Source organism: Scyliorhinus canicula, chromosome 8 (genome assembly GCF_902713615.1).
Source record: "Scyliorhinus canicula chromosome 8, sScyCan1.1, whole genome shotgun sequence".
Classification (NCBI taxonomy): domain Eukaryota; kingdom Metazoa; phylum Chordata; class Chondrichthyes; order Carcharhiniformes; family Scyliorhinidae; genus Scyliorhinus; species Scyliorhinus canicula.
The window spans coordinates 160,147,868-160,164,365 of NC_052153.1; the positions used below are offsets into that span (position 1 = coordinate 160,147,868).

Sequence of the window (16,498 nt, forward strand, 5' to 3'; positions counted from 1 at the left end):
TTATAAGCACATGCCCATGACTGGCCGGTCTTCACAAACAGAAAGGGGTTCCACTCGAACGTGCAGCTGGTGTGTGACCATGAGCTACGTCTGTGCCCGATACCCGGGCAGTGTGCACAACAGCTTCGTCCTGGCACACTCAACGGTTCCTGACACCTTCAAGGCGCTCCCTGGGTGAGGGGTTGGCTGTTGGACAACATGGGTTACCCGCTGCGGTCGTGGCTGATGACGCCTGTCTGGAGGCCGCAGATTGACGGGGAGACCAGCTACAACGACGCCCATGCCACAGCCAGGGCCTTGACCGAGCGGTGCTTCAGAATCCTGAAGATACGGTTCAGGTGCCTGGACCACGCTAGAGAGGCCTCCAGTATAGTGCTAGGACCATCATTGTGGTGGTCTGCTGCGTCCTCCATAACATCACGCAACCGAGGGGTGATGTTCTGGAGGAGGGGGATGAATGCCAGGCCTCGTCTGGGGAGGCCGGGAATGGGCAGGGCATGGGGTCCGGGCAGTCACAGAAGGCCGCACCACATGTGCACCTGGGCCGGTGCGCACGAGACGCTTTAATTGCTTCCAGGTTCACCGAATAGGGGATCGGGCCAGCGGCATGAGCCGCCCTCTGACTGTCCGTCCCCTCGGTGGGGGGGGGGGGTTTCCTACTTTCACCTGATGTACCGTGGTGCGCCCCAGATAGCGCCCCAGGAGCCCTTTCACTAGTGTGCCCAACCGAGGTGAGTGTCCCTGGGATGGTGGAGGGTGTTGGAGACATCTGTGACGGGAAGTCAGTGTCGTCTACGACTGGTGCTCTGGATCCGGGATGTCTCGAGCTCCAGTTTGGGGGCTCTTGTTGCTGTCCGTTGCCTTGCCATCGCTGGACACCTGAAGGGCCTGCCTCATCGCCAGGGAATCCTGCAAGACATAATGCATGATTGGATCACGAGTTGGAATGGTGAGGGGGCAGTAGTGTAGTGGTCATGCCCCATGTGCCATGGGGAACCAACTCATCAGGACTCACTTGCTCGCCCAATGCCGATCTCCTTCTCTCTGAGCCTACCAACCAGGTCCAATGTCCACTGCTCCGCTGTGGTGAGGAGCCGCAGATCCGACCTCTGGTCTTCTCTGTCTCCTGGTGGTTATACACCACCTTTTTGGGGGGGGGGGGGGGGGAACGACGAAAGAGACACAAAGGGCAAAGTATTAGGCAGCCGGACGCATGCAGCACAGGGGATGGACAGCTAGTGACCTCCGTGGCTCCGGACACCTGGTGATGTTGTCTGGTATGGGTGTTCTGGGATGTGGTGGAGGGGAGAGAGAAAAAGAGAGGCGTTACAGTTATGTTGGCGGCAAAGTACTGCCTACTTATCCTGGCTGCCCTGAGGAGGCCATGCAGCTTTTTGCAGCACTGCTGTCTGGACCATGCGTTGTTGCTCCCAGCTTCTGCCACCTGCACCGAGGCCCGGTGTTCAACGGCGGGTTGAACCCTTTAGCCCGTCTCTCCTCCATGACATCCAGCAGGGTCTCTAGCTCAGCGTCCGCAAACCTGGAGGCCGCTCTCTGTGCTTCCATCATGTTGGCTGGGATAGGTGTGTGTGGGGAGTGTGGTGCCAATATGCGGCTGCAGTGTGTCAACCTTCGAGTGTCAATCCCGACCCTGGCGAATCGGACACTGTGTTTTTCATTGAAATTGCTTGTGTTCCACATGGCGCTGGGGCCAGCCATTATCGGTTCACAAATTGATCTGGGACCGGTGCCAATTTTGTTGTCGTACAAGTCCACCAATTCAGTCCTGGCATCAACACTTAGTCTCTGAAATGGAGAATCCCACCCAGTGTGTCCACAACAGCAAGTCAGAGGTTGAATTCTGCAGAGAGACACTCATCTCACTCCCCAAAGCCTGTCCACCATTTACAAGACGCAAATCAGGAATCTGATTGAATACTCTACAGCTGCCCGGATGAGTGAAACTTCCAAGAAGTGCAACTCCCAACACTCAAGAAGCTCAACACAATTCAGAACAAAGCAACCCACTTGATTGGCACCCCGTCCAGTGCAGCATCAAACATTCACTTCCTCAACCACTGATGCAGGGTGGCAGTAGTGTGTACCATCTACAAGATGTACTGCGGCAACTCACCAAAGTTTCTTTGACAGCATCTTTCAAATCCTTGACCTCTACCACCTTGAAGGACAAAGGCAGCAAATACATGGGAACACACCACCCACTCTCCCAAGTCATCCACCATTCTGACTTGGATCTGGATCACTTCCTTTACTGTCGCTGGGTCAAAATCCTGGAAGACCCTCCCTAATAACACTGAGGATATACCTACACCACATGTATTTCATAGATTTCATAGAATTTACAGTGCAGAAGGAGGCCATTTGGCCCATCAAGTCTGCACCGGCTCTTGGAAAGAGCACCCTACCCAAGGTCAACACATCCACCCTATCCCCATAAACCAGTAACCCCACCCAACACTAAGGACAATTTCGGACATTAAGGGCAATTTATCATGGCCAATCCACCTAACCGGCACATCTTTGGACAGGGGTTATTGCAGGGGTTTGAGAAAACAGCACACCACCACCTTTTCACAGGCCATTAAGAATGGGCAATAATGTTGGCCCAGCTAGCAATGTCCTCATCCCATGAAGGAACACTATTAAAAATGGCCTCTGCAATTTAATTTATTTTCCTTGGTATTCCAGCTAATCCTCTGAGGTAAGAATTTATGAGATGCTTCCATTAGCTTTTTGGTTACATAACTCTGTATCTTTTCTTTACAGACCTCTTTATTGTGGATGCAATAGCTCATTAGCACATATCCAACTGCCCTCCCACAGCTTTCATAGCTATTTGTGCTGAGACTGCTTTCTGCCAAAAGGCTCTGAGAGGACCACTAGATTTCTTCCACTAGCAGCAAGCTGCAGCAAATCTTCCAGCTGTTTTTCCCTCACAAATCTCAAACTGAACTGCCTGGTTGTGTCAGCGAGCACTCTCCAAATTATATAAAACATCTTCTAAATTGAGGCTTTAACCTGAATCACTATCTCTGTAGCAATGTGACATGCTTTGGAATGATTCAACCTGAACAAAAAAATCATGCGCTCTCTTTCAGTCCAAAAGATCTGAGGAGCAAGTTTTTCTTCAAAGGTGTTGCTACCATTCCAGGATAGTTAGCAGGCAGTGCCAGTTGAGGTGGTTGGGCTTGCTTTTAAATTTGAACCTCATTGAAGAATTTTTTTTCCATTGGTCAACCTAGTAGCTTGAGAGCTGGCAACATTTCTATCAATCAAAGCTGTCTTGCTACATAATCTTCTGATTTGGGTTTTGAGTGTTTCTGTTACTAACCTACCAATCCTCTTTCGATAATGCATTATTTTGAATTGTGGCTGTGGATTGAAGTTAAACATTTGCAGTTTAGTCACTGGGATGTTGGTAAAAGTTAACATTGTACAGATTGTGAATGTTTCCTCCTCTGTCCACTTGAACTTTGAAAAACATCCCCAAAAAAATCTGAAATTTTACCTTTCTAAATGAATGTTTTTTTAAGGCATGATTTGAGCTACAGGACACTAGGGCAAGGTGCCATTGATTCGAGGACTTGTAGCTGATCGAGATATTGATAGAAACATGTTGAGGTGCTCCAAATTTTGAAATGCCAAAGCTCGTCAACATGTATGCCTACTTGTGACAATAAAGATTATTATTATTATTAACATTTTAGAATTTTATAGCAGTTCTTAAATTACCTTTAGCTTATCCTTGTTTAGCTCAATGAAAAGTTATGCTGATAATCTGTTCCAGGCGCTGTTATTTCTATTTTAAGTGACAAACTTAATATTTTTGTTTCATTATGTAGATCTCAATGGAGAATGATTACCTTGGCCCACGCAGAATTGAGAGTCTGAAGAAAGAAGATTCTGATTGGCAAAGGAAAGCCCACAGGGCTGTACTATCTATCCAGGATTTGACAGTGAAGTACTTTGAAATCACTGCCAAAGCACAGAAAGGTGGTGTACCTTGATTCTGCATTTAGCAATGGCAGGCCTTTCCCATAATTTCAGCAGAAAAATCATGTTTAATCTGAAAGTGAATGGAATTTGAAACTCTGCAGTGAAACAAGATGTCAAAACTTTAGATGCATGTTACATTATTTTAGATATTTGGATATGTAATACTAAAGATGTTACATCCAGTCTATTACGGGCAAATCATATTTACCTAATTTGATTGAGTCTTTTGATGAGGTAACAGAGGGAGGTTGATGAGAGTAACAGGAACAGAAGAAGTAGAAATAGTCCACACACTCCGAGCCTGCTCCACTTTTCACTACGATCATGGCTGATCTTTGACTTTAACTCTACTTTCCTACTCGCTCCCCATATCTCCATATTCCCTAAAGGACCAAAAGTCTGTCTGTCTCAGCGTTAAATATGTTCAACGATGGAGCATTTGCAACCCTCAGGGTAGTGGATTCCAAAGATTCACAATCCTTTTGAGTGAAGAAATCTTTCCTCAATCTCAGACATAGGTGATCAGCTCCTAACCCTAAGACAGTGCCCCTGTCCACATCCAGGGGTAATAAAATCTCGGTGTCTGCCTTGTCAGGCCTTTCAGAATTTTATATTTCAATTATATCACCTTGCTCAGCCTCTGATTAGACAACCTCCTCATCCCAGTGACCATTGCACAGCGAACCTTCGCTGTACTGCCTCCAATGCAATTATATCCTATCTTAAATATTCTCATGCTTCAACCCCCTTGAAATAAATCCTAACATGCCATTGGTTTCCTAATTGCTTGCTGTGCCTTCATGTTAACTTTGTGTTCCTTATAACAGTATACCAAATTCCCTCTGAACACAATATTTATAAATTTCACACCTTTTAAAAAATATTTAGTTTTTCTATTCTTGCAACTGGAGTGAATCACTTCCTCGTATAAGTGAGAGTTCGGCTCAAGTTAGAATCAGAGCATGATGGGAAATGGAATGAGAGTTTGGTCAAGTTAAAAATCAGAGTTACTTTTTTTTGAACAATTATTTTAAAATATCAAACACAATATGTTATTGAATCTCTGACTGAACCAATTTTGTGCTGTATCGTGGTTCTTTCCCAGACGAACATGATTATGGACATATTTTATTTACCCATCTGTTCTTTACACTTAATTCTGCAATCTCATAATTAAAACATCTGCGTTGTGAGACAGGTTTGTTTTACCCTACTGGTGATTATTTGTGTCAGAGAAGTTTTAAACCTGAACTAATGAAACACCGGCTTGATCATACGTCATATGCATTGCAACTTGTCATATGTATTTCAACTATCCTAACCTCCACTGAACACCATAAAACTAATATTTTCTTATTCTTACATATGTGATTTTGCACCCTGATTAAAATTCCTTGTAGATCAAAATTACCCTGGAAATGCCAATGATAGCCTTTGAAAAGAAAAAATTGTTAACTGTACTCAAACTATAACCTTTAACGGCAACGCGAAGACAATTTGAAGCTTTCAAATAGTCACAGCTTGAAACATAACTTTTAAAGTCAAAGTCTGAAAATGAAATATGAATTCTTTCCCTCTCTTTAAAGTCAAACTAGGAAAATAAAATATGAATTATTTCCCTCTCCCTCTTGTCTATCTCTCTCCCTCTCTACGTAACTCTGTCTGTCTTTGGAACTCTTATCGCTCTTTCTCTTTATCTGCATATCTCTCCGTATCTGCCTCTCCCTGACTCGCTCTCTTTCGCTCTCTCAACTTTCGCTGTCTCTATCAGTCCCCCTCTCTGTCTCTGGCTCTCTTTCTCCTTCAGTCCCTTCCTCTGTCTCTCTTTCTCTCTCTTTCTCTAACTCTCTCTCTTTAAAATGGCGACAAAATCGTCCATGGAATGCTATCTCATATCTGTCCCAAGCGATCTGATCACACCCCAGCACAATCCCAACTGGCCTGGGCCAGACTCGAACACATGTTTGACTCGATGTCCATCCATCAAAAACAAGGTAATTATAGTCTAAAATGTTTCAGCTTGTATAATCATGGGATAAAATTCACTCTAATTTCAAACGGTGTTTTCTTTAATTTTAAAACTGGGAATTAATTTTTACGCTTAAACAGCTATTTTTTCCTATATGAGAAACACCTGGCTTCTACAGTTAAGTAAAAATCCTTCTGGAGCCTATTCTAAAATTCCAGATTATAAACCCAAGGTTACTTTCTCAGAAGATAAATCGTAGCAGAGAGATATTAACATTCACAGACCAAGCATACACATTCTCACAGGTCACAAATATCAGAGTAACGAATCAGAATTTTCACAATAGCTCAATTAAAATACTGAACACAATTTTTCATTCTCCTTCGAAAACTTTATCTGTGTTATTCCATTTAAGTCAATTTCCACTGATTAATTTTAGAGGCATTAGCTATTTTTAGAGACGTATATTTCTTTGTGCAGATGACCTGCTTGCTGAAATGGTTAAATTTTTGTACAGAATCGAAAGTGGCGAAGAACTTGGCATGATGCCATCTTTTAATTTGATTTTTTTTTTCTTTCCTTGAGACATTCCAGGACAGTCGTTAGCCGTAATTGTTGGCAGTTTTGTGATGTCTTTTGCTAGTTTGCACAATCTGTACTGCCGCTATCTTTACCCGCTTTATTGTTATGCTTAAAGGAGTCAGAGCTCAATTCCTTGTCTTCCAAATGGTGTGAAGGTTTAATTTATGTCATTTGTGCTTCTAACTTTATTTGTCTTATCTTTACTTCTGTGTATCTCACCATTTTTCTCTGTTCCACAGAAATCACACCCATCTTTGATCATTTTTTTTTGTCAGAGTATTTTGCTCTTCAAAAACCCAAAAAAATTTTTAACTGACTCTTTTACTCATTTGGCCTTGATACCAGATTTGTTGGATGTTACCTCACCGTCTGTCCGCCTTGCCGAGTTACTCTAATTTTTGGCGGTCAAAGGTTTGACTACTCGCCTTGTCCACCGGCTCGAGCAGCGTCCAGCTCAGCAACATCCTTCCAGACTTGCACTAAATGTTACGGGTGAAAATATTCACACGAAGGCCTGAGTATCAGTAACAAAGCAGTTTATTGTGTCAGAATTCTGGGAGATAAGATCTGGGAACTCCGCAGTCCCTGACAGCACCTTATCCCACTTAAACTAAAACTCACATGGATTAATATACAAATTAAAGGTGGATAGCCTAATGACTTGGTTCTTTTCCCATATGCGCATTCCTTTTTTCCAAAACCTGGCTGTTTTAAGTATTCCTTTCTCTGTCAATTTTATACCCAATTTTAATGCATTAGTTTCCCCCCAGTGGCCATTTTTCTTCTCCTAAATTTTTATGCAATTCCCCCCATAATAATCACAGCTGCTTAGAGTGTTCCGGATACTGTTCACAAGGCGTTTGCAGTGCACTGCCACTTTCAAAAGTGGTGTCTAACGTATTACCCATTATACCCTTTATCTGATGCCAGATGGTCCTTCTGATTACAATTTTAATAGCGATCCTAGATCACTAATCCAATTTTGAATTTATCACAGGGTTATCCTGCCCCGTTGTCCAATTGATTAAGGAGATTACATGTGTGATGTTTTATGCCAGGGTCCGCACTCTTTTTGCCCAGTTTATGTGTTGTTAAGCAGAGTTATCCGCATCTGCAGGAGATTATAATTTAAATCATGGAGTTATCGCGCTCCGTACAAACTAATCAACAGCTTGAAGGTGACACCGTAAAGATTCTATGTCACCCGCCTTATAAAGTTAACAGGAACCTTTTATCACGAAGGTTTTAGGTAATAACAAGGACCATGTTGGCATCGATATCTCTTTACCTCCTTGAACTATTTCTTAGGGACTCCAACCCTTATTCTTTAGAGGACTTCAACGGTTCTTTTGAGGGATTTAATCTCAGGGACTCCAACCCAGCTCTTTTGAGGAATTTTAATCTCAGGGACTCTAACCCGTAGCTTTTAGAGGAATTGATCCTCAGGGACTCAAACCCGTAGCTTTTAGAGGAATTGATCCTCAGGGACTCAAACCCGTAGCTTTTAGAGGAATTGATCCTCAGGGACTCAAACCCGTAGCTTTTAGAGGAATTGATGTCATATAAATAAAAAGGCTCTTTTAAGTTATCTGGTGTTCGACTGATGATTACCTCTGGACTGCAAAAATTTAGAAATATCATAAAAACATAGGAAATGGAGCAGGGATAGGCCATTTGGCTTCTTGAGTGCTCTGCACCATTCAATAAAATCATGGCAGATCTGATTATGACCTTAACTCCACTTTCTTGCCTGTATTTTGATGTTATTAAATTAAAATACACCCCCATAACCCCTGATTTTCATGTAGATCAATGTATCTAATTCAGCTGTGAATATATTCAGCAACCTAGCCTCCACTGCTCTCTGGGGTCAAGAATTCTAAAGATTAATGTCTGAGATAAATGCCTTCTCGTTTCTGTCTTAAATGGGAGACCTTTTGTGCAAACATGTGCAGTTTGCTACTGAGTACCTCAGCGTTTGGTTAGTGGGGGAGTTTAAAGCGTCAACCTTGTTCTTGTAAAATCTAGTCGTTTCTTTAATTAGCAGGAACTGGAAAGTACTCTAAGTAAGTAGAGTAAGTTTCTTACAGTCTACTGAAAGCTGAGTAGTTAACTAACTAACTGCTTTAATCTGTTTTTTGTAACTGCAGTTTAGTATAGATTCAGGGGTCTTGAGTGCAGCAGTGCAAACTAGTGAAGTTTGAAAATGAGTGTATACCTGGGAATTGGGGAAAGCAGTATTCTTTTCTTTTCTAACTTTTTCACCTGTAGGAATTGGTTCTTACTCTACTCTACTTTGCTTTCAGCCCTTTATTATTCTCCTCCACCTTCAGCAGTTCCTCTTCCAATGAAGCTGGTTACTATGCTGCGACAATGCCTCTTCCACCCCCTTCAACACCTCATCATGCTCTGGCTATCTCCGATGCCTTTCCAAGAGTCTCCTTTTTCGCGTATCCGTACCGACTGTTTGACCATTCCCATCATCTCCTTCCCATGCCGCTCAAAATGCTTGGCAAACTGCTGCTCAAACTCCATCGCCTTGGCCAGCGTATCCACCGTAATGGGCGCAGCCCCGCCTGGTGAGCTTTCTCCCACCTTCTTTCCTCCCACAGTACTCCGCACTGTACTCGGGTCCACTGGCAGACTAGTGCTCGTTCCTTTTGTGCTGTATTTTTTCTTTGGGTTTTCGACATCCTCGAATATCCACAACTTTATTGAAGACAGCTCACATAATAATTCCACCAAAACTGTGGTAAAAGGGCCAAAAAATGAGAACTCTGACGGGGGGCCACCCAGCTTGCGACATCCACCTGTTGGTCGCCACCGGAAGTTCAATATTTAAAGAAGAGTTAACTCAGTGAGTTTAGGCAATTTGTAATGGAAAATAAAGAGATGACAGATGAATTGAACAGGTATTTCGCATCGGTCTTCACTATAGAGGTATGTTGGCCTTCACAGCGAGAGAATTTGGGTACAGGAGCAGGGATGTCTTGCTGCAAATATACGGGACCTTGATGAGACCACACCTTGAATATTGTGTGCAGTTTTGGTTTCCTTATCTGAAAGGATATTCTTGCTATGAAGGGAGTGCAGTGAAATTTTACCAGACTGTTTCATGGGAAGCGAAGAGATTGAATCGGTTCAGATTATATCTGGAGCTTAGAAGAATGAGGGGGAGTGAGAGGGAGGGAGGGGAATCTCATAGAAAACAATAAATATCTAACAGGACTAGACAGGGTAGAAGCAAGAAGGATGTCCCCGATGGTGGGGGAGTCCAGAATCAGCGGTCACAGTCTGAAGATATGCGGTAGACTATTTAGGACTGAGACGAGGAGAAATTTCTTCACCTAGAGAGTTGTGAGCCTGTGGAATTCGCTACCACAGAAAGTAGTTGAGGCCAAAACATGGTATGTTTTCAAGAAGGCATTTGATATAACTTTTGAGGGCTAAAGGGATCAAAGGATATGTATTCTAGGTGGTAGAGGTCCAGGATATGGGGGGAAGGTGGTGATGAGACCATCAATTCACGAGGCACGTGCTTTAAGATATGAACAGTGGTTTTAATCTACTTACAACAGAGCCAGCCTGTAACACGCTGAACTCAGGATGAACTGGTCGGCTGGCTCTCTGCATCAATCTTTTATACAGCAGTCCAGGGGTGGAGCCATGGGCGGAGCCAACGGTGGAGCCCTGTACAAACTCCTATGCATTCCCAGTGCTACTCCCCCTTGTGGTAGGGCAACGCAACTGCTCGTATGTCGAGCTTACAGTGACATGGTATAATATTTATTACAGTGTGAATTACATTCACCACAGGTGGGAACAGGCGTATTGAGTTGGATGATCAGCCATGATCATAATGAATGGCGGAGCAAGCTCAAACGGCCTCCTCCTCCTATTTTCTGTTTCTCTTGGAGTTCTTTGAAGAAGTAACACATGCTATGGATAAAGGGGAACTGATGGATGTACTGTACTTTGGATTTCTAGAACGCATTTGATAAAATATACAGCAACGGTTATTTTGTAAACTAAAAGCTCATAGCGTAGGGGATAACATATTAGCATGGACAGAAGATTGGCTAACTAGCAGGAAATCGAGTAGGCATAAAATCTTTTTTGATGGGCAAAATGTAACAAGTGATATGCTATAGGGATTGGTGCTGGAGCCTCAAGTTTTACAATTCGTACAAATGATCTGGATGAAGGGACCAAAGGCATGATAGCTAAATTTGCTGATCACACTAAGATAGGTGGGAAAGTAAGTTGTTTTTAAAAAAATGCATTTTATTCAAACTTGTATCAAAGTAAGTTACAGCAAATAAACACCCCGGGAAATGTTCTTCTCAACAATCAACTATACAGTTTGTACAGATTTTCCTCCTTTTTCACCCCCTCCCTTGTGACGAATACCTTCTCAAACACGGTAACAAACATCCCCCACCTTTTCTCGAACTCCCCTGCTGAGCCCTTAACTCATACTAGCACAGTGGTTAGCACAGTTACTTCACTGCTCCAGGGTCCCAAGTTCGATTCCTGGCTTGGGTCACTATCTGTGCAGAGTCTGCATGTTCTCCCCGTGCCTGCGTGGGTTTCCTCCAGGTGCTCCGGTTTCCTCCTACAGTCCAAAGATGTGCAGGTTCGGTGGATTGGCCATGCTAAATTGCCCTTGGGTTAGGTGGGGTTGCGGGGATGGGGTAGGGGTGTGGACTTAAGTGGGTGCTCTTTCCAAGAGCCGGTGCAGACTCGATGGGCCAAATGGCCTCCTTTGCACTGTAAATTCTATGATTCACTAACCGCAGGAAGTCGTACAGGTCACGCAAACATGCAGCTACCCCCGGTGGCGATGCCGACCGCCACTCCATCAAAATTTGTTGCCATGCAATCAGAGAGGCGATGGCCATGACATCAGCCTTCCTCCTCTCCATGAGCTCCGCTTCTCTGAAACCCCAAATATCGCCACTAAAGGGTCCGGGTTCACTCCCTCCTCCATTATCCTGGCTAAGACCGCGAACACTCCCGCCCAGAATCTTCCCAATTTTTCACTACTCCAAAACACGTGCGAATGATTCACTGTCCCCTGCCCACACCTCTCACACTCATCTGCTAACCCCTGAAAGAACCCACTCATTCTCGCCCGAGTCAATGCACCTTGTGCACCACCTTGAACTGTATCAGGCTCATCCTTGCAGAAGAGGAGGTCCCTTTTACCCTTTGCAGTGCCTCATTCCATACTCCCCAATTGATCTCCATTCCCAACTCCGCTTCCTATTTTTCCTTGATCTTCACCACCCGCTTACCTCCCTGCTCCCCCAGCCACTTATATATATCCCCAATTCTTCCCTCCCCTGCCACATCTGGAAACAGCAGTCGCTCCAGCAGGGTGTATCCCGGCAATCTAGGGAACCCCTTCCAGACCTTTTGTGGAAAGTCCCGAACCTGTAGATACCTGAACTCAGAACCTCTACCCTGAACTCAGAACCTCTCTACCCCTCCCCCCACCCTCAAACTCATGATTCTCGCACAGCGGCGTTAGCACAGACATCCCTTCCCCCGGTAGCAGGGTCCTCCCCACCCTCGGCACTTACCCCGCCCATACAAAGTCAGAGATGATTGTGCCCACTTTCCGAAAAAAGGCCTTTGGTATAAAGATCGGGAGAGCCTGAAAGATAAACAAGAGCCTCGGCAGAATATTCATTTTCACCACTCGGACCCTCCCTGCCAACGTTAAGTGCAGTGTATCCCACCTCTTAAGATCCTCCCTAGCCTCCTCCACCAGCTTCGTTAAGTTCCACTTGTGGAGACCCGTCAATTCCCTCGCTACCTGAATCCCCAAGTACCTAAACCTATCCCTCACTACCGTAAATGGCATCCCCCCTAAATTAGCCCGCTGTGCCAGCTCATTCACCGGGAATACCTCTCTTTTTCCTACATTCACCTTGTATCCCGCGAAGCCTCCAAACCTCCCCAACAGGCCCATAATCCTTCCCATACTCTCCAACGGATCCAAAACATACAACAGGATGTCATCTGCATAGAGCGATGCCCCATGCTCCCTCTGTCCCCTCATTATCCCCTGCCACTCTGCCGACCCCTGAGAGCCATCGTCAACGGCTCTATGGCCAGCGCAAACAGCAGCGGCGACGGGGGCACCCTTGCCTCGTACCCCTGTGAAAGTCAAAGCTTCGTGAGCTCATATCATTTGTCCTCACCCTCGCTCTTGGCGCCACATGCAGCAACCGCGCCCATGCCACAAATCTCGGCCCAAACCCAAACCTTCCCAAAACTTCGACAAGTACCGCCGCTCCACCCGATCAAATGCTTTCTCCGCGTCCATGGACACCACCACCTCCGGTACCAGAGCTCTCTACGGATTCATCACCACATTCAACAACCGTCTTATATTACTCGCGAGCTGCCTGTCCTTCACGAAGCCTGTTTGATCTTCTGCAACCACCCCCGGGACACAATCCTCCATCCTCCCCGCCAACAACGTAGCCAATACTTACACATCCGTGTTCAATAGTGATATGAGTCTATTACGACCCAAGTTCCACCAGATCCTTCCCTTTTTTGGGATTAGTGTGATTACTGCCTGCTTCATCATCTCTGGCAACTCCCCCTTCTCCAGCGCGTCATTAAACGCCTCCAACAGATGTGATGCCAGATTCGCTGCAAATTCCTTATAAAATTCTGCCGGTTACCCATCCGGCCCAGGGGCCTTCCCCGACTTCATACCCCGATACTATCCAGCACCTCCCTCAGCCCGAGGTGCTCCTCCACTGCCTGCCTCTTTGCTTCCTCCACCTGGGGAAATTCCAGCTTGTCCAGAAACCGCCCATGTCCCCCTCCTCTCGTCCTGGGTCAGCCTCATGAAGTCCCTGGTAATATTCTCTAAATGCCTCATTTATCTTCCCTGGCTCTGATGCCACAACCACAGCCCCAGTCCAGACCTTCAATATTTCCCTGGACACAGCCTGCCTCCGCAGCTGGTGAGCCAGCATGCAGCTCGCCTTCTCCCCATACTCGTATTGCACCCCTCTTGCCCCGTTGTCAGCCTGTCAAATTACCCCTGCAACTTTTTCCTCCTTGCCAATCCCTCCACGGTGGGCACCCTCTAATATTCCCTGTCCACCTCTACTATCTCGCTCACTAGACGGTCATGTTCCGCCCTCCTTTGCTTATTCGCACGAACCGTAAATGAGATCATTTCTCCCTGGTCCAGTGCCTCAGTGCTTCCCAAAAAATACCCGGCCACACTTCCCCATTCTGATTGAACTCCACATAATCCCTAATCGCCAACTGCACCTTATCACAAAAACCTCCATCCGCCAACAACCCCGAGTCAAACCTCCACGCCGGCCTCTGCTCTCGTCCCAATCTAAACTGAATCTCCAACCAGTGGGGTGCATGGTCCAACTCCCGACTCACTATAAAGTAATCAATCCTCGAATGCACCTTATAGACGTGTGAAAAGAAGGAATACTCGCTTACCCCTGGGTTCTGAAAGCGCCATGAATCCAGCATACCCATCGTCTCCATAAACCCCCCCAGCTCCCTTGCCATTTGTACCCTACCCATCGACCTGGGGCTTGATCTATCCACCCTCGGTTCCAGGACACAGTTATAATCTCCTCCCATGATCAACTGGTACATGGCCAAATGTGGGATTGCTGCCAGCAACCCCTCATAAAACCCACATCATCACAATTTGAGGCATACACATTTACCAACACTACCGGTACCCCATTCAATACCCCACTCACAATCACATATCTCCCACCCGGATCCCTCACCTCCTTCGCACTCACGGATCCCATTTTTTTGCTCATTAAAATCGCCACACCCCTCAATTTCGAATCAAACCCCGAGTGAAAAACCTGCCCAACCTACCCCTTCAAAACCTAATCTAGTCCTTCACATGTAGGTGCATCTCCCGCAGAAAGACAACCCTCGCATTCAAGCTCCTGAGGTGGCCGAACAGCCGCGACCTTTTAACCGGCCCATTCAGTCCCCGGACGTTCCACGTTACCACCCTTACCGGAGGCTTGCGCCTCCAATCCCCTCTACCGTCCGTCATCTTCCCCACTTAACTCCTCCCCTTTAATTCCACTCTGTACCTAGCCCATCCCAGATGGCCCCTTTCTTCGCCCTCGACCATGTCATCTCGCACCCCCTGCTGCGTCGCAAACCCCCCCCCCCCCCCCCCCCCCCCCCCCCCCCCCCCCCGGGCCACCCTTCATGGCCTTCTCCCCCACCACCTCACGTACGTTCACCAGCTTAACCTGCTGGCGCAGCTGCCCCTACCCAAAGGCACATCCTAATGACCTCCCCCTCCCTCTTCCCCCCCCCCCCCCCCACTCCTCAGCTAAAAGAAGAAGGCTCCCTGCTGACCTTACCCTCCCCCACCCAAACAAGGACTTCTCCTGAACTCCAGACAGCCTTCTACAAAAGCAAACAGATGTTAAACACAAATAGTCCCATAAAACAGGAGGGGGGATGGGAACATCCATCCCCACATAAACGTTTGACCCCTACAACTCACTGCAATCTCAATAATTTCGCTGGTTGGAGCACATCACACCTGATCTGCCGCTGGTACAGCACCGCCTTGGCCTTGTTGAAACCTACCAGCCGTTTTGCCAACTCAGCTCTGATGTCCTGATAAATCCGGACGTTATTTCCCTCCCAGTCGCAGCTACGCTACTCCCTGCCCACCTTAGAATTTTCTCTTTCTCCACAAATTTGTGGAGCCTCACGATCATCGCGGCTCCCCAGCTCTAGGCTTCTGCCTCAGAGACCTATGCGCTCGGTCCACTTCAGGTGCCTAATCCAGCACACCACCTTTCACCAGCACTGCCAGCATCCTCGAGACGTACCTCGTGGCACTCACACCTTCCACTCCTTCAGGCAGGCCCACTATTCGCAGGTTCTGTTTTCTTGAGGTATTTTCCAGCTCCCCAATCTTTGCCCTCAACGTTTTACAAATGTTTCCTAGGAGCCCCACCTCCGCCACCAGTGCCACCACACGATCGCTGTGGTCCGAGATCACTCCTTCAATCTCCCGAATCTGTGACCCCTGCACCTCCAAACACCTCTCCATCCGCTCCAAAGTACTCTTCAGGGGTGCCTCAGCTTCTGGAATGTCCTTTGCGTGATACTCACGCATTTCTTTCCTCTGTTTATGTAATTCCTCCTTGATAAAAGTCATCGGTTCCTGTATCTGGGGCTTTCCAGCTTGCCCCTCCTCCGCCTGCATGCTGGAAGAGGCTGTTGCTGCAGCACCAGACTCTTTCAACTTTCCATTCAAATCTCTCACTGTTTTCTGCCGGGTCTGGCGATCAGGAGACATACCATTCCAGGGGTAAACTACTCCTCTAGCATTCACCTACGCCTTTTCATCAAAATTCCACCTGGATCTGTGTGAAAAGAGCCCTTTTCTGTGACTTTAAGCAGGCACAACCCTGTATGTGACCACTCACTCCATGGCCACAACCAGAAGCTCAGGTGGGAAAGTAAGTTGTGAAGAGGACATCCAATGGTGCCACGACACCCTGGGCAAGTGCAAGGTCAATTCCAGCCTCAATTGACCCGGAGTCGAAACATGGGTAAAATAGGATTTCACTTTGGTTGAGCCCAATAAACTGCAATCATCAGTTTGCAACTTTAACATAAGTAACCTTTTATTACGTACAATATTGTAATTAAATGGACAGAAAATGTGATTGACTACTAACTAATATTCTTTCCTCAACCCCCCTTCGTAACTACCCCCCTTCCTAACTACCTCTACCCTCTACAGAAAAGCACACAAAGACATACAACACAGAAGGGAAAGGGTGGTGGAAAGAGAAAGAAAAATACTAAAAATAGGATATGGATCTTTGCTCTGGGGTGACTTCCAGTCAATGGCTTTCTGAAATTCAGTTTTAG

At 46.3% G+C, this 16,498-nt stretch overlaps 1 protein-coding gene across 1 annotated transcript in view; it reads left to right on the forward strand.

The window, feature by feature from the left end:
• jmy (junction mediating and regulatory protein, p53 cofactor) overlaps positions 1–16,498 on the forward strand; it is a 178,882-nt gene that overhangs the window by 87,521 nt on the left and 74,863 nt on the right. The window contains exon 3 of the mRNA XM_038805564.1: positions 3,864–4,014. Coding sequence (XP_038661492.1) covers positions 3,864–4,014 — 151 coding nt within the window. The remainder of the gene's footprint in view (positions 1–3,863; positions 4,015–16,498) is intronic.